General features: G+C 35.4%; 1 protein-coding gene across 1 annotated transcript in view; it reads right to left on the bottom strand.

Annotated features, from left to right (window-relative positions):
• The window catches only part of LOC145261219 (uncharacterized), a 74739-nt gene extending 61091 nt beyond the window's left edge, over window positions 1–13648 (bottom strand). The window contains exon 1 of the mRNA XM_080119571.1: window positions 13398–13648. Coding sequence (XP_079975697.1) covers window positions 13398–13425 — 28 coding nt within the window. The 5' untranslated portion in view covers window positions 13426–13648. The remainder of the gene's footprint in view (window positions 1–13397) is intronic.
• Between the last annotated feature and the right edge of the window lie 8024 nt (window positions 13649–21672).

The raw sequence follows: 21672 nt of genomic DNA, 5'->3' as shown, positions 1-21672 counted from the left end.
GGGGTCAACGGCCAACTAGCACCGTGTGTGTTTGTGTGTATGTATGTGGCTGCCGGGGTGGAGAGGACTCCCGTAAGCCGTGGTGAAGGCAACCTTTCTAGGAGAAGCAAATCTCTGATTTAAAAAACCATAAAGCGGGAGACCAGTACCCGCATTAAGCTGGTCTGCAGTTTAACTTGTTGCTAGCTATCTTGCTCTTGCTTGTTGCTGGATCTCAACATCTTGAACCGAGAGAGAGACTTAGCTGTCGTACAAAGCTAAGACTCTGTAACATCATCTGTGTATAGATACTCCCTCAGGCATTTGTCTATAAAAATGTTCCTGTGGCGATGGAAGTCATTTTCAGGCTCATGGACTTTAAGTGTCTGAGGGAGTGGCACTCGTCTGACAAGACGCTGCAATCATCATCATATACATATATATATATATATATATATATATATATATATATCAAGATGATTGATAATTTATAATTAAAATTAAAAATCGGTTTTATAAGAAAGAACAAACAAAATTAATAAATTCGGAAATGATGTTTTTACTGAGATACACTTGGACAATAATTTTATCATTTGGTTTTTTGAAACAAAGTCTCCTCATCAGCAAAAAATATTAGGTGTTTTTTTTTCCTAATCATCTTACTCAATATTAAAATAGTTCTAGGATATATATGCCTATCGAGCTTATTATATATCTACATTACAACGAGCACTGTTTTCTTTTGTTTCATTTTAATTGTTTAATGAATTTACTAATGCATTAAAAAATAAGCTCTGCTCTCTAGACTGTTTACCCCCTTAATATATATATATATATATATATATATATATATATATATATATATATATATATAAATATATATATATATCAAGGTAGAAAGATATCCAAAAATTAAGACTAATTGAATTTCAACAAGGGTCATTGATAGTGCTCAATCAAAGAGAGCAAATTATGATATGACTGTATTTACATAAATAATAATAATAATAATAATAATATAATATATATATATATATATATATATATATATATATATATATATAACTGGCCATTAGCTCTTGAAGGGTAAGAGAAAAAAGAGTTCAAAAAGAGATTTTTGAGGTAATATTTTCTTTTATTGTCTTGAGAAGACATTCATTTTAAGTGATTAGTGGAAAAAAAAAATAAATAAAAATAAAGAGACCTCGAGAGCACTAATGCAAGCACTAATTTAAATTAAGGAGGCCCCCTAAGAGTATAACTAAAACCAAGTTTCTTACCCACTTTAAAAGAGTAAAGAATTTTTTAAGTTAACACTAAACGTCTATTCCATATTTATCTGTATTTTCAATGACTTTCCTTAGAATGACATAATGGAGTTTGGTTTCTTTTACTTTTTTTCTTCTCACATAAATGTTCAGTCTATTTTTAGACCACTTACTTTTCTTTTTCTTTCTTATAAGTTAGACTCCGCCACAGCTAAACAAACTATGCATGTGTAAAAAACAAAAAGTAAGGTAATTATTTCGTTTGATCTCGTTTGATAATTACCTTCACCTAAAAAGAAACCACAAGACTATTGTATGAACAGAGTGGCGTAAACTATTTTCAGTGAAATATGATAATTACGTCCGGTTGTTCAAATTAATCTTGCTGTATTCATTTTATGGATATTTAAGTGGCTGACATACTTCATTTAATGGATAACTTTCTGGTTGGTTGTTTTTGTTTTTCCGGCATATCAACCCTTTTCAGGTTATTTAATGCCGAATCCGGTGATTTTGAAGAAATTTTTTTTAATAGAATATATTTGTTTTTTGTAAGTCGGTTTCTATTTAACCTTTAGTTGGGACCTTAACAGGTACTACCACTCTAGGTCAGAGTGGACCTGGGAGCAATGGTAATAAAAGGGTGGCTCCACACTCCCCAAAGTCCGTAAGCTGAGGCCTCACCATCGGATATAGTTTAAGGTCATATCCAGGACTATAACTTTCTGGTACATGTTCTCAGGACTTGTTGCTTCATTTAAAATTCACCTTTTTACAGATGGTGCAGTTAAGATATTTACACACACAATTATGCTGCATTGTACAGTGGCCATCTCTAAACAAAACCTAACATCTCACATTCTCTATTTCTGTGCTGCAAAACGTGCACTTGTTATTGCTGAGACCACTCATTTTCTTAATTATGATTACAACTCTGACAACTTTTTTTATATATTATTCTAATTGGAACTCATCATTGAAATGAGTATTATTTATATTAATTTTTATTTATTGCGGACTATCATTCTCATCTTTATTAGTTGTTGTTTCACAACGTTTTGCCCAACTATTCCTCTGGCCTTCGTCAGATGGTAACCACGACGGATAGGAACTTCGAATCTCCTAACTGCATTCTCAGCAATCACTGCCATCCGTAGTTGTCGTCGTCTTACCACGTTTTGGTCAAGCAAGCCTCTGGCACGTTTTGGGTAGGATTGAAACCGCTATCTTCAGACAATGCTCATCTGGAACCGTAAAGATTCAACGTCTCTATCAACTGCACCTTCGTCAGAGCATTCGCCGTTAAAATACTTGTAGAACAGACAGAGGGATGCAACATTTCGTCGATGAGACAGAGGCTGAAGCTTAGATGACAGTTCAGGACCTATTAGGTTGGTGACTCTCTTTTGAACCTTGTCTAGGTTGGTTGGTTGGTTGTTTTTGTTTTACGGCATATCAACCCTTTTCGGGTTATTTAATGCCGAATCCAAAGATTTTGAAGAAAATATTTTTAATAGAATATATTTGTTGTTTTCATGTTGGTTTCTATTTAACCCATAGTTGGGACCCTAACAGGTACTACCACTCCGGGTCAGAGTGGACCTGGGAGCAATGATAATTAAAGGGTGGCTCCACACTCCCCAAAGCCCACAAGTTAGGGCCTCACCACTGGATATAGTTTAAGGTCATATCTAGGACCTCCATTGAGGGACTTTTACCCTCTGCAGGGGGGCAGTCGGCGTATTCTAATGCCCCACCGACAGGGCCCCTTGTCTAGGAGCGAGAGACCAGTAGCAGATGCACCAGCCCAAATATGACAACAATACTCCATACATGGGCGAATGGTTGCCTTATACAGGTAGAGGATACTTTTGGGCGTTAGTAGCTTTCTAGCAAAGTAGAGAGAGCCTACCTTTCTCGCAGCGTTCCTGGCAATGCTCTCAATTGTTCCAACTCATGTTTCCTGTGAACATTAGGCCGATGAGTTTAAAAGAAGTACTTTCAGTTAATGAATCTTTGGCCATTGCTATTGGTAAAAGGTTTCTTGTAATTATTGAAGGAAACAAGTTTAGTCTTGGCAGCATTGAATGTGACCATCCATTTTTGTCCCCATCCCACTACAGATTGGAGGTCATCCTCTAGTGTTCCTGCCATCTCCCTAGATATGTATTCATTTGTTTTCCTGTCGTGCCTGTTATAGAGCGTGGTGTCATCAGCATACATACCCATCTCAGAGACAATTTTGTTGGGGAGGTCATTTATGAATATTAGGAATAATAAAGGTTCAAGGATAGACCCCTGAGGTACTCCCGCATTTATATCATATTGTTTGGATGCACGACCGTCGAGGACAACCTGAATTTTTCTCTTATTGACAGGTGCGTAAATTTAATGAGGTCAAAATGAAATCCCGCACTTAACTTTGTCTGCAAGCCAGTTTTTTTTTTTTTTTGCTTCCCGGAGTTGTTGGGGAAAAATCAGATCCCCATAAAAAATGGGGGTGTCCAAATGAAAAGCAATTGTTTGATATGACAGTTTTCACCACATTGATCAAAACCAAATTCCTCCCGGTGATGACTGGAGGTGGTAGGAGTTGATATTGAGAGGGGAAAATAGGAACTACTTCCTCTAAAGATGATTATGACTAGGATGAAATGTAGGATTTTATTATATTTTATTGTAACGATTAAATGTGTCTAAAATGGCCTTTTAAAGTTACATAAGATAGTGGTTAATAGTCTAGACATAATAAATTTTTATGTGGCATTTGTTGTTGCAATTCTATGGTACTTTGGTCGAGAAGGGAATTTTTACAATCAAAATATTTATATAATTATTTACTATAATAATTATTAAATACCTACAGACACTAGTATTTCATCCTTTCGGGAATCATCAGTGAAGGGTGTCACGATTAACACCAGTTGATAGATTCAAACCCGACAACAGAAGCCATCTCTGGTCTCATTAGCAAGGACCATATGCATTTTGCTACTGCTAACTGCAAGAAATGCTGCTGAATTTTAAACATTTATTTCATTAAATGTTTCTTTAATGTCAATTTATTGCCTATATAACCCCCTAAGTTAAGCAATGATGAGGCTGGCCAGTATCAGATGGGTGACCATTTGGGGAATACTAGGCGCCGTATGTGTTATAGACAACTCCTGCATGGGCTTGGTCGTCTTGACCCTGTCTTGCCATCAGGACCAAGTGTTTCCGGATGAGAGAGTGTGGTAGATGCAAGTCCCCCACACTTTTTTTTTAGTGGTGAATGCTCTGACGAACTGTAATCACTTGTGCCCCCACGACGTGAGCACCCTCGACAAACCTGACAGGCTACTAAATCCCACCCCCACACTGTAGAGATCCCTAGATGTAAAAGATCTTTTTACTCCAATAGTTTCTTCCCCAGAACCGCTAGACTCTGGAATTCCATTCCAGGTCCCTGCTTCTCCAACAGTACTGACGTGCAGAAGTTCAAGTGTAACGTGAACCGACACCTTGCTGCCCAAATCCCTACATAGTACCCCAGTAGTTGTTGCCCCTGATAGTAGCCCCCTACACCAAAGTGGCAATTTGCCTTGTTTGGGGTGAAAATGTAATAAAAAAAAAAATAAATAAAAAAAAAATAAATAAAAAAAAAACAAACTTTAAACTATGTCACAAGTGCAAGTCACAGCAAAAAGGAAAAAGGGAGATAACTGTAAATACGAACAAGTGTTTGTAGGCTTTATGGTCTACCATAGGTGAGGTAATATCCTGTAATGACAAACTGCCGAAAGAAATTATCGTATTTTTAGCAAAATGCGCAATTATTTATAGATCTTTTCTGTTTTGGTATCGATTGTCCAAAGCATTTCCTACTTAATGGTATATTAACAATAATGGACTCACTAAAAAAAAAAATTATTTTATTTTTCAAAGATTTAAAAGTAGTGTCTTTCATAAAGATACTGAAAAAACATATATATTTTTGCTAATATGAAATAATTATTATTAACATATTCAACAAATTTTACACTTCAAAACGCAAAAGATGAAAAATTGAACATTCAAAATTCGGATGTTCAACCTTAAAATCTGATACGAGCACAGTTGCTGTTTTTTTTGTTTGTTTTATCTACAATCCTCATCCTCCCTACAATACAATATATTTTGTTCAGTTTCGGCTGATTATTTTAAGCATATCTGAAACCACAAATAAAGAACGGGGGGGGTTCATAGGCAAATATATATATATATATATATTTTTTTTTTTTTATTATTATTACATTTTCACCTCAACACAAGACACATTGCCACTTTGATGTAATGTTTCCAACTAATGTTTCCTGTGAACGTTAGGCCGAGGAGTTTAAAAGATGTACTTTCAGATAAAGTCTTTGGCCGTTGCTATTGGTGGTAGAGGTTTCTTGTAGTGATTGAAGGAAACAAGTTTAGTCTTGGCAGCATTGAAGGTGACCATCCATTTTTGTCCCCATTCCACTACAGATTGGAGGTCATACTCTAGTGTTTCTGCCATTTATATATATATATAATTATAAAAAAAAGTGTACACCGTTATAAAGTTCATTCTTCATTTAATAATCGGTGAAAAGATTTGGCATTGTGGGAGGTCAGGTTGGTGATGTTTTCGACATATGACCAAGCAAAATAGCCCAACTGGTTAGGAGGGGGACCAGTGAGAGAAGGGTACAAAGTTGTAACAGCTCTTCTGGGTCTCTTTGGGCTCGTAAGCTGTCGCAGAGTTCTACCTGCGGCCACCTGATTGTACCAGGGGATCACCACATACTTCAGCACATCCAAGTTCAAGCCGACTTTGAAGATGTGAGGTGGCCTTTACTTGAAACCACACCAAAGACCACAACCGTGGCAGCAAACTTTGTTTTCATCACCCTGGACACATTCCTGTTATTTGTGGCAAACTAGCTATGCATTTTGAGGGTGCTGGCAATGGCCCTGTTGTCATAATTTGGATCGGTAGAGTGCATGAGTTGTACAGCGGCGCATCTCCGATCTTACTTATTGAACATTATGTCACTTTCATACAGGATAGAAGGCTCTTGGGATTTTTTTTTTTTTTTTTACATGGGGGTCACCACTTATCAAGGCCCAGGAGCCACTCGGGGATAAGGGTTATTGTGTGTACACTAATCAGTGGGATTTGTACACAACTGGCCAACTAGTAGATGGTTTGCAACAAAAAAGAGAAAGCCGATTTTCATCAAACGGAAATAGAATTATGTCGTCTTTTCTAGGGCGACAATTTCATTGTTTCTCTCCAGAATATATATATATATATATATATATATATATATATATATATATAGTAATAAAGTAATCTAAAAACAAAATAGGTTTAGGACTTCTAAAATTCATTCTAGAGTTGTCTGCAAATAGCGTTGCAGATAAAATACTTATAAAAAATTCAGTGTTAGTTACTAGTGTTGGGACGATTAATCGGAATCAGAAATTAGAAAAAAAAATCAGAATATTTGGGAGTATCGGAATCAGAAATTTTCTTGCCTATTTTCCGATGCCAAAAACGATTTCTTTAATTATTATTTCTTTTTTTTTTTTTGATTCTGCTTAAAACCAAATATTCTTTTACTGGCAAAAATAATAAAATTATAAATATTTATTGATTTTAAACTACCAGTAAAACTAAAATATATTGATCCCCCTCCCCTCCCCCAAGTGTGTTTTTTTATATTTGAGAAAATATTCGCACATTTTCATGTGTTTTTATAGTAACTGGGGGAAAAAATGACAACTTTATAGTTAAAAAATATTTAGAGATTTATAAAGAATCGGAATTGTCCCATAACTAGTAGTTACAATTTTCTGGAGGTTGACAGCTCAATCCTCAGTGTGGGTGGAAACTACAAAGTACTTAGGATTTCTACCCTTTCATAACCGAAGGAAACAAGAATATGTTACGCCTATGGATAAAATAAAGGATTCCATTCGGAATTTTGTGCAATCTGACAGAACAATTCCTCGGAGTTTAACAAGATGCAACTGAAAAAGGTCGGAGGTGACATCGACTGAAATATTCAAGATGAGAAGAGTGGTCTGAAATAGTTCAAAGAATACAAAGAGACATATAGCAAATAACCCCCCCCCACCTCTTTATCTGTGCCGAAACCTAAACATAGACTCCATGACCAAAGCTTCTTTCTAAGAACTGCACGCCTGTGGAACTCTGTTCCGTTTTCCTGCTTTCCAACTGACTACAATATGGTTGTCTTCAAGTCCAACGTGAACAAATTTTTGAGGAGCCATCTCCTTAAGTAATTCAATTTACAAAATTTCCACTACTAACGATAACTGAAATGTTCCCCTAGACCACTGTACACTCATTAACCCTTATCCTTGAGTGGCCTCCGGGCCTTGATAAGTAGTGGCCTCTGAGCCTTGATAAGTGGTGACCACTTTGTCAAAATAAAAAAAAAATAAATAAAAATAATAATATTTCCTTTTAGGACAATCCTAAAGAAAAAAAGAATAAAACAAAAAAAAAAAAATTAAGCAAAGTAAAAAAAAAAGAGAAAATCTCCGGAACCATGAAAAGGATGTAATTGGCAAGGTATTTCCTTTAGTGACCATCCTAAAAAGGAAACGTCAAAACCTGCACCAATAACGGGAAAACATTATGACTTATTAAAAAGAAAGAAAAGAAAACTATATAGGCCATACCTATAATAAACCAAGAGAGTTGACAGTTGAGAGGGGGCAAGATTTCTAGCCAACCACAAAACTTTAACCTTTCCACAAACTGAGCAGGGGAACTTCTTTCTTTCTCGAGAAGAGGGTCGGGGAACTTTATAACGCTACAACTACTGATCATCAATTCGATCTTTTTTTTTTTTTTTTTTTTTACAAGTGCGGCACCACTTATCAAGGCTCAAAGGCCATTCAAGGAAAAGGGTTAATGAACATAATGTGGTAGTGTAATAATCGTTAATCGTGTAAGTTGGGTACAATTTGATTATTTAAGAGGACGGTTCAACAAGAACTTGTTTACATTAGACTACCATACTGTAGCCAGTCGGGAAGCAGTCCAACGAAACAGTATTCCACAGGCGGCCAGTTCTAGGAAAGCCGTATCTGTGGAATCTGCATTTAGGGTGTTTAATTCTCTTGCACTGCAAAAACTTGGATACCAGGGTTGGAAAGTGAGATTGAGAAGTCAGCGCCCCATAGGAGGGGCACTCTGATCTGCAAAAAGTGCCTGGGCAGTCTCATCAGCATTCCCCGGCAAGGGCGCCTCATGCGATTAGCAATAAACTAACCCCTGGGGACTTTTGGGGCTAAATGGGGGGGGGGGGAGGTGCTGAACTTAGTCATTTTTTGGTGCTAGTACACTTAATGATCCGCGCTATTTTTTAAAAATCGTATTTCCAAGTTTAATTAAAGTTTTTTTTTTTTTATTCAATTGTAAGGTTAAAATATAGAATAGGTACAAAACACCCCCCCTCCCCATGTTAAGAATGGCTTTTTAAATAATAACGTTATTATTTCAACACGCATCAATAAGTGCACTAGTACCCTTTTTTTTATGCCGCGTTCACTGTGCACTCACGGGGGACCATACATGCGTCACTTGTTTTTTTTTGTTTTTTTGTTTTAACATCACTTTTTTTTTTTTTTTTGTCTATAGTAAAAACTGCCCTAAATATTTTTCAAATTAAAATAAAAGATCTCAGAAAGTGATTCATTTGGATAAGTGACTCATATGATATTCTCGCCAATAAGCAATTTTTAAACTGAATTTTGTGAAAAATTTTAAATCTTACAAAATAAATTCCAGGAATAGCTTCCGGCACTATTCACAAAAAGACTCATCACACACACACACACACACACACACACACACACACACACACACACACACACACAAAAGAGTTCTTGGATAGGAAAGTTGTGTGTGAGTGCGTGTATATTTTTATTTTTCTAATTATTTTGTTCTTGATTGAGGATGGGTCATCCTACTGGATATCAGACATTCACTCATTATCTCATACATTCCAACCGAGAGATCTTTTTAAGATTAAGTCCAATTGTTTGTATCTCTGGCTTGCTATGTAGTTTTTATGAAATTCTCTTTTATTTATTTATTTATTTTTTTTCATTTTCTTTGAAGATTGTAATGTTGGGTATGGGGCAGACAAACCAGCTGCCAACATTGCCCTGCTTTTTATTGAAACCAACCGAGAGCTCTTTTTAGTATCCTCACGATTCCCTTAAGCGCAATTAAGCGCAAGCACAATATGGTTTCCGCTCTGCAAGATCTACCGCAGATGTGCTGACGGTTATATCCCACAGGATTAGTGAATCTCTTGACAAAGGCTTCCTTTCTAGGGCAATTGCTCTTGACATATCAAAGGCCTTCGACAAGGTATGGCATAAGGGTCTACTTCACAAGATTTCCAGCTACGGTATAACTGGAAATGTTTTCTCAATCATTAAATCATTTCTCTCCGATAGCCTCATAAGAGTAGTGGTAGATGGACAAAAATCGGAGGCCTGCAATATAAATGCTGGAGTCCCTCAGGGATCAATCCTGGGCCCAACTCTCTTCCTGATCTACATCAATGACCTCCCTAAACACATACTTAAATCATTCGTTGACATCTATGCTGATGACACAACCATCTACGGCAACACATCAAAGGCTGTAAACGACAAAGTTCTCTCAGATTCTCTCTCCTCTGATCTCGAGAGCGTGGTTCAGTGGGGGAAGACGTGGCTGGTTACCTTTAATGCATCCAAAACCAAACTTCTATCCTTACATCATCAACACTCTGATCCCCATCTGGCATCAATTGTGATGGATGCCTCTCGTCTGGGTGAGGCCCCGTGTTTTGACAAGCTTCTGGGTTTGACCTTTACTCCTGATCTGAAATGGAACACATACATAAAGTCTATTGCCAGGGTCACTGGAAAGATGGTGGGATTCTTCTACCGTTCCAGAAGATATCTCACTACTGATGCAATTCTCTATCTATATAAAAGCCAAGTACATCCAAGGATTGAATACTGTTGCCATATATGGGCAGGAGCTGCTAAAAACAGCCTATCCTGCCTTGACAGAGTACAAAATAGACTTCGTGGCTTAGTGGGGGATGCCCTTTTCTCTACCCTCCAACCTCTCTCCCACAGAAGAGACGTTGCGAGCATATCCTTGTTTTATCGTTATTTCCATGGCAGGTGCTCGTCTGAACTCCAATCTCTGGTCCCCCCTCGACAATCTTTCACGAAAAACACCAGTCTAGCTGAATCCACTGTGAAAAATTTCCCCCACTCTATATCTGTGCCTAAATCAAAACGCGGATTCCATGAACAAAGCTTCTTTCTTAGAACTGCACGCCTGTGGAACTCTGTTCTGTCTGCCTGCTTCCCACCGGACTACAACTTGGATATCTTCAAGTCTAATGTTAACAAATTCCTAATGAACCGCCCCCTTAAGTAAACACTTCAGCAAATCTCCTCACTAACGTAATGTACTTGCAATAACCCTTATCCCTGAGTGGTTTCCGGGCCTTGATAAGTGGTGATCACTGTTAAAAAAAAAAAAAAAAAAATTGTCTGGATCTCTTTTACACTTGGTTCTCCAGGAATATTAGTTAGGTAGGACTTCAGATTCTTCTTCATAAGCCCTGTGGCACCTATGATAACTGGTATGATTGATATCTCCTTAAGATTCCAGTTTCTTTTCATATCATACATGAGACCTTGGTATTTGGTCGGTTTCTCTCTTTCAGCTCTGTTAAGACCGCCATCATTAGGAACACTCACTTCAATCAAGGTTGCCAACCTTTCTGACTTATTCCATCTCTTATAATTACTGGAATGATGGAGATCTTTCGAGGATTCCAGTTTGGTTTCATATTCTACATCATACCTTGGTATTTCCTCATCTTTTTCCTCTCAGCTGTTTAAAACCCAGCATCATTGGGGGACCCTTAACTTCAACTAGGGTTGCTTCTTTCTCCTTCTTACCTCATATCGCTATGTCAAGTTTAATGGGCCGGTTTTCCAGGTTCTAGCATGTAGAAATTGCATAGTCATAGTGGATGGTGTATTTCTAATTGTTCTTTCTGCTATGTGCTCCCAGGACTTACTACAACATTCGATATCCAACTTTTTACAGATCGTTTAATGGATATATTTACACACCTCATTGTATTGCATAGTTATTGATGGACGCACATCCAAGCAGCATAACATTAATGTGGGAGTGCCTCTGCCTCAGGGGTCGATCCTTGGATCACTATTATTCTTGATATTCATAAACAACCTCCCCCTCCCTGGAGGTTGTAATTACTGTACACATAGATTCGAAAAAGTTGTCAAAAAAAATATATAACAAATAAATGTTATCAAAGGCAAGATAAGTTACTTTTCTGCCAAACTGGATATATTTTTTGTGTTTTTATTCAATGTAACATATTTATTCAGCTCGAAAAACATACAGTTTTTACCGATTTATTCGAAAATTCAAGATGCCGTCTCACACCCTCTTTAACACGGTAAATTTGGAAAAAGGTGTTATAAATAAAAAAAAACTATACAAAATACTATTAAAAACCCGCCGAATATATGTCAACAACCTATGTCACGGTAACATATATTGAGCGAGTTTTTAACAGTATTTTATCCGGTTTTTTATTTATAACATCTTTTCCCAAACTTACCGTGTTAAAGAGAGAATCAGACGCCATCTTGAATGTTCCAATACATCGGGAAACACTGTATGGTTTTCGAGCTGAATAAACATGTTAGATTGAATAAAAGCACGAAAAATATATCCAGTTTGGTAGAAAAGTAACTTGTCTTGCCTTTGATAACATTTATTTGTTATGTATTTGTTTTTTGACAACTTTTTCGAATCTATGTGTACAGTAATACAAACCCCCTCCCTGATAATATTGCGTCCGAGATGGGTATATTTGCTAATGATACAACGCTCTATAACATGCATGAGGGAACAATAAATGCACATAAATCTAAGACAATCTCATTAAAATTTGATCTTCCTCTAAAAAAAAAAAAAAATAAAAAAATAAATAAAATAGTTGATCAAATTGAGTGATTTTTTTTTTTTTAAATGAAAACTTTGTTCCATAACGAATATGTACAATATAACTTTTTTTTTTTTTTTTTTTTTAAATATTTTCATTTTCTTAATGTCTTTAAATTAAAGGTGAAAGTGCACTGGGGAACCACCCGAAGATTTTACCCTTAAGAAGTTGAATTTTTTTTTTTTTTCGTATTCAACTGTTTACAGATGTATTTGGGTATGCTGCAAACAAATATCACAGTTTAAATTCTCGCTGACAAGAATAACCCTTTAAATACGGTTGTTTATTGAAATTTCGCCGTGGTTTGGTTTTAGTTTACAAAATTCAAGGACTGATCGAAGTGATGCCTGGCCATCACAAATCGAAAAGAAAGTTGGGTACTTATGTATTTTTGGTACCGTGCTGAAATAACGTTATTATTTCGAAAGCCATTCTTAACATGGGGAGGAAAGGGTGTTATTGAATAATTCCACGGTTCGTATCCTGCATAGTACCAATAATTAAAAATAAATAATTCATAAATAAAACTGTCAGCGTAAAATGCAGCAATGTAAAAAATATTATGTCAGCGGCAGAGCGGTACTAAAGTAAAAAAAAAAAAATAAATAAATAAAATAAAAATAATGTAAATTGTAAATAAAACCATGTTTTTTTTTTTCTGTTTCAGAAATCCGAGTTTTATTATGTGTGATCACCTTTTCCAGCCGTTGTAACTCATTGCCAGATTTTAGCCAGCCAATATTCATGGGGGCCAATCTATACAAGTACCGATTCCATTTTTTTTTTTCAAATAAAAACAAATAACCTTCAAAAAAGAAATTGAAAGAATATCTAAAAGAAACAATGCAATTAATGATCAGTTGTTTTGTTTAAATGTTTCTAATGTCGGAGAATTAAGCGGGGGGAGGGAACGGAATTATTTTCCGATTTTCATTTAGCCATGTTTTTTTTTTTTTTTTTAATGCGTCCTTAAATAAATGACAAGTACAAGAGAGAAAATAAGACAAGTGCGCAAATTTGAGTAAATAAATTGATCTGGATAAATAATAAATAAACAGACCTGGGTCGTCAGCTTTAGCCTCTGACATTATGACTCCGCGCTGATATTAGAACGGGTAAATTTTGTTTCCTTTTTGGTCGTGACAAAAACAAGATAGCACAAGAGTTCACGCTGGAAAAGCGCGCAGAAAATGGCGGCGTCTATTCTTTTTTTTTTTTTTTTTTCGAAGTTACTCAGAGTTATCCGCCCTTGATGGAAGCGTTCAGTGAGACAGGGAACCATAACGATTACAACTATATCTATATACTAGCAGAGTATTCGTTGCACGGCGGGTATTGTGACAGTCTCTATAGCAGTGTTTTTACACCAGGGTTCCGCGGAACCTTAGAGCTCCGCCAGTACAGTCCAGGGGTTCCGCTATTTTTAAAGTAGAACAAAAACAAAAAAAAACAAAAAAAACAACAACAAATAAACCAGATGTTAAATTCAATTTTGAAAATCTATTTAATTATATATATATATATATATATATATATATATATATATATATATATATATATATATATATATATATATATATATTTAATGGTGGTCACCACTTATCAAGGCCCGGAAGCCACTCGGGGATAAGGGTTATTGCGTGTACAGTAATCAATGGGATAGTATCGTAGTAATAGTTAGTATTGGAGATTTGATAAAGTGTCTTACTTAAGGTGGCGGTTCATCAGAAAATTTGTTTATGTTTATGCACCTTTTTACAAATTCATTGTTTGACTATACTAAATATTACACAACTAAATTCGCTACATTTAAAAGATAAACTTATCTTGGCACTATTAGGTTTGCTTTTATATATTTTTATTATACAGTCAACACCAAAAGAATCGCACTAAAAATCATAAAAGCATTTTCGTTTCGTTTTATTTTTTAAATGCAATTTTTTGCATAAGTGTTATGATTTAATTTGTTGTTAAGAGTTATCCCCCTTGGGATTGACATTCATAATAAAAGCGCCCTCTGTTTCATTTTCCCGCTCGATCCTTTCAAGAGCGTACGTGTATTTTACAGTTAATAAAACCTTTCTAAAAGGCAATTCTTTACTTACTGATACTATTCACTTCAATTTTATTAACTGTAAAAAAAAAAAAAAATAAATAAATAATGGATCAAATCTTACGTCCCGACAGATTCGAGGTGGAACCTACATGCCCTAATTCCGAAAAATCCTATAGGCATTGGAAATTAACCCTCCAGAATTATATCCGCTCACATAATAACGGATTAATCGAAAACACTTCAGATAATTTCTTTGCCTTGATCAATTGTATTTCAGCCTCTGTTTTCGATTTAATAAACGATAAAACCGACTACGATAGTGCATTAAGAACATTGGATGCCGCTTATTTAAAACCTGAAAATATTGTTTATAATAGATATCGATTGATGACGACGAAGCAACAAACAACACAAAATATAGATGCCTTCATACTACAATTGGAAATGCTTGCCAAAACATGTAACTTCGAAGCGGTTTCTGCTGAAGAAAACAAAAATCAATACATTCGGGAAGCTTTCATCGGCGGAATTTCTTCTTCGTCCATCCGACAACGACTGTTAGAAAAACCCATCCCGACTTTACAAGACACATATGCCACGGCCAGATCTCTTGAACAAGCAGAAAAGCATTCGATAAGCTACGCAAATAACTTTACTGTAGCAGCTACAAATAATCCTTCGGGCTACAATCGTATAGCTGTGACTAAAGAAAATATGCATCCAAAAGGGGTTTGTTTTTTCTGTGGAAAATCATGTCATCCTCGATATTTATGTCCTGCACGAAACGCCGAATGTAAAAAATGCAAAAAAAATGGTCATTGGGCTAAAGTGTGTAAATCTTCTATTTCTAACACTCATACTGCTGTTCTTTATGACGACTCTGACTACCCCTCACCTTCTCTATCCTGACTAGGAACTAACTCCAAAGATGTCACATTCACTCAATGCCAAATTAACGGGCACTTCGTGAACGCTATGGTGGACTCCGGCAGTGTAAAAATATTCATTAATGAAAATACTGCTAAAAAACTTAAACTCTTCACAATACCTAAAAACAAAACTATAGCTCTGGCTGCTTCCGATCAACATGCTAAAATAACTGGCGAAGCTGTCGTGGATTTAATACTGAAAGATAAAACCCATTCTGGAATAACAATTGAAATCATTGAAAACCTTTTCATTGATTTAATAATCGGAAAAGATATTTTAAAAAAATATAAAAAAGTAACACTTAAATTCGACGGTCCTAGAGACAAACTTATAATTGGAGCTATAAACACGAATAATTTTTTTCCTACCATAAACGTTCCACCCCCTCCTCTCTTTTCTAATCTTTCTCCTCATACTACTCCTATTGCGACAAAATCCCGACGTTACACTTTTGCCGCCAACAAATTCATAAAAGAAGAAACTGCTAGAATGTTGAAAGAAGGCATAATTGAACCTTCGATATCTCCGTGGCGAGCGCAGGTTCTTGTAACTTCGAATGAGAATCATAAGAAAAGAATGGTAGTCGACTACAGCGATACCATCAATAGATTCACGGAACTAGACGCTTACCCAATGCCTAATATCAATAAGATGGTAGACGACATCGCTCAATATAACATCTTCTCTACTCTCGACCTAAAATCTGCTTATCACCAAATACCTATAAATCATGCTGATCGTAAATTCACTGCGTTTGAAGTAAGTGGCAAACTTTTTCAATTTACTCGTCTTCCTTTTGGCGTCACCAATGGAGTAAGTGCTTTCCAGAGGAGCATAGACTATATTATAGAAAAAGAAAATCTAACCGATACCTTTGTGTATGTTGATAACGTAACTATATGTGGGAAAAATCAAGAAGAACACGATTACAATCTTCAAAAATTCTACAAAATTGCTAAACAATATAACATCACTTTAAATGAAAATAAAAGCATACTTTCTTCTAGTTCTATTACTCTACTCGGCTACACCATAGAAAATAATCAAATAGCTCCCGATTATCAAAGACTAAAACCATTACTCGAAATGCCACCTCCACTGAATCTTAAATCTCAAAAAAGAATAGTTGGAATGTTTTCCTATTACTGCAAATTCATTAAAAAATTTTCTGATAAAATTTTATTACTAAATCAAAACAAAGAATTTCCACTACCTCCATCTGTATTAAAATCTTTTCAAACATTGAAAAATGATCTAAAAGACGCCACTTTAATAACGGTAGATCCAAATAAAGAATTTGAAGTAGAAACGGACGCTAGTAACTATTGCATTGCTGCAACACTAAATCAAGAAGGTCGTCCTATTGCATTTTTTTCAAGAACTCTCAATACTAACGAAATTAAGCACCATGCAGTAGAAAAAGAGGCAGCTGCTATTGTAGAAGCTCTCCGTAAGTGGCGACACTTTCTACTCGGCAGGCACTTTAAAGTCATCACAGATCAGAAGAGCATCAGCTTCATATTCGACAATAAAAGAAAATCTAAAATTAAGAATGACAAAATATGTCGTTGGCGTATAGAATTATCCCAATACAATTTCACTATAGTTTATCGACCTGGACCTGAAAATATTGCTGCTGACACATTCTCTCGCATCTCTGCTCTTACTTACAATCTACAAGATCTTCGTGATTTACATAAACAATTATGTCATCCTGGTGTTTCAAGATTAAGCCATTTTATAAGAACGAGGAACCTCCCTTTTACTTTGGATCAAATTAAGAATATTACTGACTCTTGCTCATCCTGTCAATTACTGAAACCCAAATTCGCCAATACCAATGGAGGGACTCTCATTCAAGCCATATTACCTTTTCAACGATTAAATCTTGATTTTAAAGGCCCCCTACCTACTTCTATACATGGCAACAAATATCTACTTACTCTAATTGATGAGTATTCCCGTTTTCCTTTCGCTTTTCCTTGCAGAGATATGACAAGCAAAACCATTATCCACTGTCTAAACAAACTCTTTTCAATTTTTGGTTTGCCTGACATGATACATACTGACCGTGCTTCTGATTTCTTAGCAAGAGAAATAAAGGATTTTTTACACAAAAAAGGAATTGCTACTTCTAAAACAAGTAGGTATCATCCTGAAGGTAATGGACAGATTGAAAAACTCAACGGTACCTTATGGAAGGCCATTCAAACAACATTACATTCTAATCAAATGAAACTACCTTATTGGGAAGACATACTACCGGACGCACTTCATTCAATTAGATCATTACTTTGTACTGCCACTAATATGACTCCCCATGATAGACTATTCAAATATAGTCGTAAATCTGCTTCCGGAATTTCAATTCCCTCTTGGGTTAAACCAGGCCCAATATATATTAGAAACCACACTAAAACAAGTAAACATGACCCTCCTGTAACGCCTGCCACCCTAATAGATGTCAACCCCCACTACGCTTATGTTCAACTACCTTCTGGTACTGAAACCACTGTCAACGTTCGAGACTTAGCTCCAAACTCATCAAATGAAGAAAACTCTAATAATAATCCTACTACTTCAGAGACTTTATTTGAACCTTCTACTAATGAAAACATTGGTCATGAGGAAGACAAAAATCAATCGTCTGATCTTGAAGAAAATCAGATTTCACTAAAAAATAATACTGAAAATCAGCATTCCTGCCAATCTGTGCGGAGGTCGTCCCGAGTTCGACAATTCCCTAGTAAATATAAGGATTTTGTGACTAAATACTGAAAAAACTGCAGTTTGGGTTCATATGTTATTTGTAAATAAAATGATTCTTATGTGATTGTAAAAAAAAAAAAAAAAAAAAAAAAAAAAATTTGTCTATAATTAATTACCCCTTACTTGAATACTTTAGGACGGGGAAAATGTTATGATTTAATTTGTTGTTAAGAGTTATCCCCCTTGGGATTGACATTCATAATAAAAGCGCCCTCTGTTTCATTTTCCCGCTCGATCCTTTCAAGAGCGTACGTGTATTTTACAGTTAATAAAACCTTTCTAAAAGGCAATTCTTTACTTACTGATACTATTCACTTCAATAAGACAACTAAATTATTGTGTTGCAGGGCCGGTCGTCCGGGGACAATCGATCCAACAACTAACAAGGTAGATATGAGCAAAAAGTAAACACAAAAAGTAAACACAAAAAGTAAACAGCAAAAAGTAAACACAAAAAGTAAACACAAAAAGTAAACAGCAAAAAGGAAAAGAAGAAGGTTGTTTGATTAAAGACGAGGGTCGCCTTTTATTTTTTTAAAGGAAGTGAAAAATCGTATGATCTGGATACTGGTTGTCCGGAAGGTCGCACGTCACCGGAGGCTAAGGTCTGGAGGTCTGGAACAGGTATTCTAGACTTAGCATGGTTTAAGGTTGCTCGCTGGGTATGGAACGATCAGCAGGACGTCAGGGTGATCTGGAACGGACGATGGACACTGAGAATGTGGAGGTCAGTGTTGAGGAACGGACAACATTGAGAACATAAGATGAGTGTTAAGGAACGGACGGCAGGTAGGGAGCCAGGTGCAGGCGAACTTGCGCCTTGCTCCTTTGGTCCATACCTCGCCTACAGATTGCAGGTTAGAGGAGCGAGGTCGCAGGCCGGAGGAGCAAGGTGCAAGCATGGTTGCAGGCTGGAGGAACGAGGTGCAGGCAAGGTTGCTAAAGATAGCTGCAGGAGGAGCTGGAAGGCATCAAGGGCTGGAAGGCTGCAGGAGTGAGCTGGAGGCGCTGGAGCGAGTTGGATGCACCAAGGGCTGGAAAGGCTGCGGGAATGAGCAGGAAGCCGCTGGAATGAGCTGGAAACGCTGGAGACTGGGAGTGAAGTTCACCGTCTCAGGAGGCAAACAGTAGTGCATCGCATTAATAGAAAAACTTATTAGCCCTGATAAGGGCTGGTTGTTTAGCCCTGATAAGGGCTGTTTGAACTACTGTTAAGATGGCCGGTGTCGCTGGGAATCCTTCGGCTGGTGGGTTCAGTCGACGTGGCTGGTAGCATCAACATTGCCATTTAGAGAGCCTCCTCATACTCCTCCAGCTGAGTGTGTATTTATTTGCTTCCCCACAGAGCAAATTAGGCACAAGGCCGTTTTTTAATGTGGAGGGTGAAGTGGAGGGGGACTAGCTCCCCCGAGGGGGAACTGGATAGTGACAATTGGTATGAAGGGTTTCCCTTACATTGACCAATAACTAATTGCTGTAAGAGAAATGGTCTTATATGTGGGGTTGCCCCCACATATGGTCTCTGATTGCAGTATCTGCCGGAACAGATACTATACTTGATATATTTTTGCCCGAAGACCAAAAAAGGCCCAGGGCCAGGTCTGGCGCCCAGCTGAAACTGCTCCAGTTGGGCCGAGGCTGGCTATATTCATTTGGCCAGCGTTATGCTAGAGGCGTCGCTCCCAATAAGACAAACAAACGACTCTAATTAATTCTAGAACAAAATTTATGCAACTAAAGTAATTTGAGAGTTTGTTGATTCAATTTTATATTAATTTTGTCTAAAAAGTAAAAAGCCTGAATTATTGGCGTTTTGTTTGATGTATTTGAATTCCGACATGCTTAAGAGTTGAGGAGGGAAAAGAAAAGGGAAGGTGAATGTGTTTACTGAACCCGGATATGTTCATATGTTTAGCTGGTGTTCGCCTATCACGTCCTTTGTTTAAGGGAAGGGAAAGCAAAGAGAAACAATGGGAGGGGGGGGGAGAAAGAAAGAAAAATGGAGGCGGTGATTTGAAACAGCAATAATTGTATAGGGGTTCCATGAGTCAGTAGAACGTTTCCATAGAGTTTCGCTCCAGTGAAAAGGTTGAAAAGGATTTCTCTATAGTAATGAAATGATTTTTAAGTGCTTATGCATTTGTGGTACCTCGCTATTTTAAAATAGTTTTCTCAAGTTAAATTCAAGTTTCATGATTTCTTTCCTTTTTTTTAATTAAATTGTTAAGTGGAAGCACAGAATAGTTCCAAAATATCCACATCTCCCCATGTTAAGAATGGCTTTCAAAATATTGACGTTACTGTTTTAGCACGGTACCAAAATTGCACAAATTCCGATTTTTATTGCGAATTTAACATAATTAAAAAAAAAATATGGTCACTTTTTTATGATGTACATATGTTATATTATGAAATTTTTATATAATGTACATATGTTATATTATGAATTTTTTATTATGTACAAATGTTATATTATGAATTTTTTATAGTGTACATATGTTATATTATGAAAATTTTTTAAAAATGTACATGTTATATTATTAATATTTTATAATGTACATGTGTTATACTATAAAATATTTTATAATGTACACATGTTATATTATGAATTTTTTATGATGTACATATGTTATGAAATTCTTCATAATGTACCTATGTTATGATTTTTTTATAATGTACATATGTTATATTATTAAATTTTTATGATGTAAATATGTTATATTATTACTTTTTTATGATGAACATATGTTATATTATTAAATTTTTTATAATGTACATATGTTATATTATGAAATTTTTTATAATGTACATATGTTATATTATGAAATATTTTTTAAAATGTACATATGTTATATTATTAATATTTTATAATGTGCATGTGTTATATCATAAAATATTTAATAATGTGCATATGTTATATTATGACATTTTTATGATGTACATATGTTATACTATGGAATTTTTTATGATGTACATATGTTATATTATGAATTTTTTATGATGCACATATACTATATTATGAAATTTTTATGATGTACATATGTTATATTATGAAATTTTTATAATGTACATATGCTATATTATGACATTTTTTATGATGTACATATGTTATACTATGGAATTTTTTATGATGTACATATGTTATATTATGAATTTTTTATGATGCACATATATTATATTATGAAATTTTTATGATTTACATATGTTATATTATGAATTTTTTATGATGTACATATGTTATATTATGAAATTTTTTATGATGTACATATGTTATATTACGAAATTTTATATAATGTACATATGTTATATTATGAAATTTTTTATGATGTACATATGTTATATTATGAAATTTTTATGATGTACATATATTATATTATGAAATTTTTATGATCTACATATGTTATATTATGAAATTTTTTATGATGTACATATGTTATATTATGAAATTTTTATATAATGTACATATGTTATATTATGAAATTTTTTATGATGTACATATATTATATTATGAAATTTTTTATGATCTACATATGTTATTTTATGAAATTTTTATATAATGTACATATGTTATATTATGAAA

Source organism: Euprymna scolopes, chromosome 37 (assembly GCF_053919585.1).
Source record: "Euprymna scolopes isolate OS-2025 chromosome 37, ASM5391958v1, whole genome shotgun sequence".
Taxonomy (NCBI): domain Eukaryota; kingdom Metazoa; phylum Mollusca; class Cephalopoda; order Sepiida; family Sepiolidae; genus Euprymna; species Euprymna scolopes.
The sequence above is the reverse complement of the archived record's forward strand: the minus strand, read 5'-3'. Positions and strand labels throughout refer to the sequence as shown.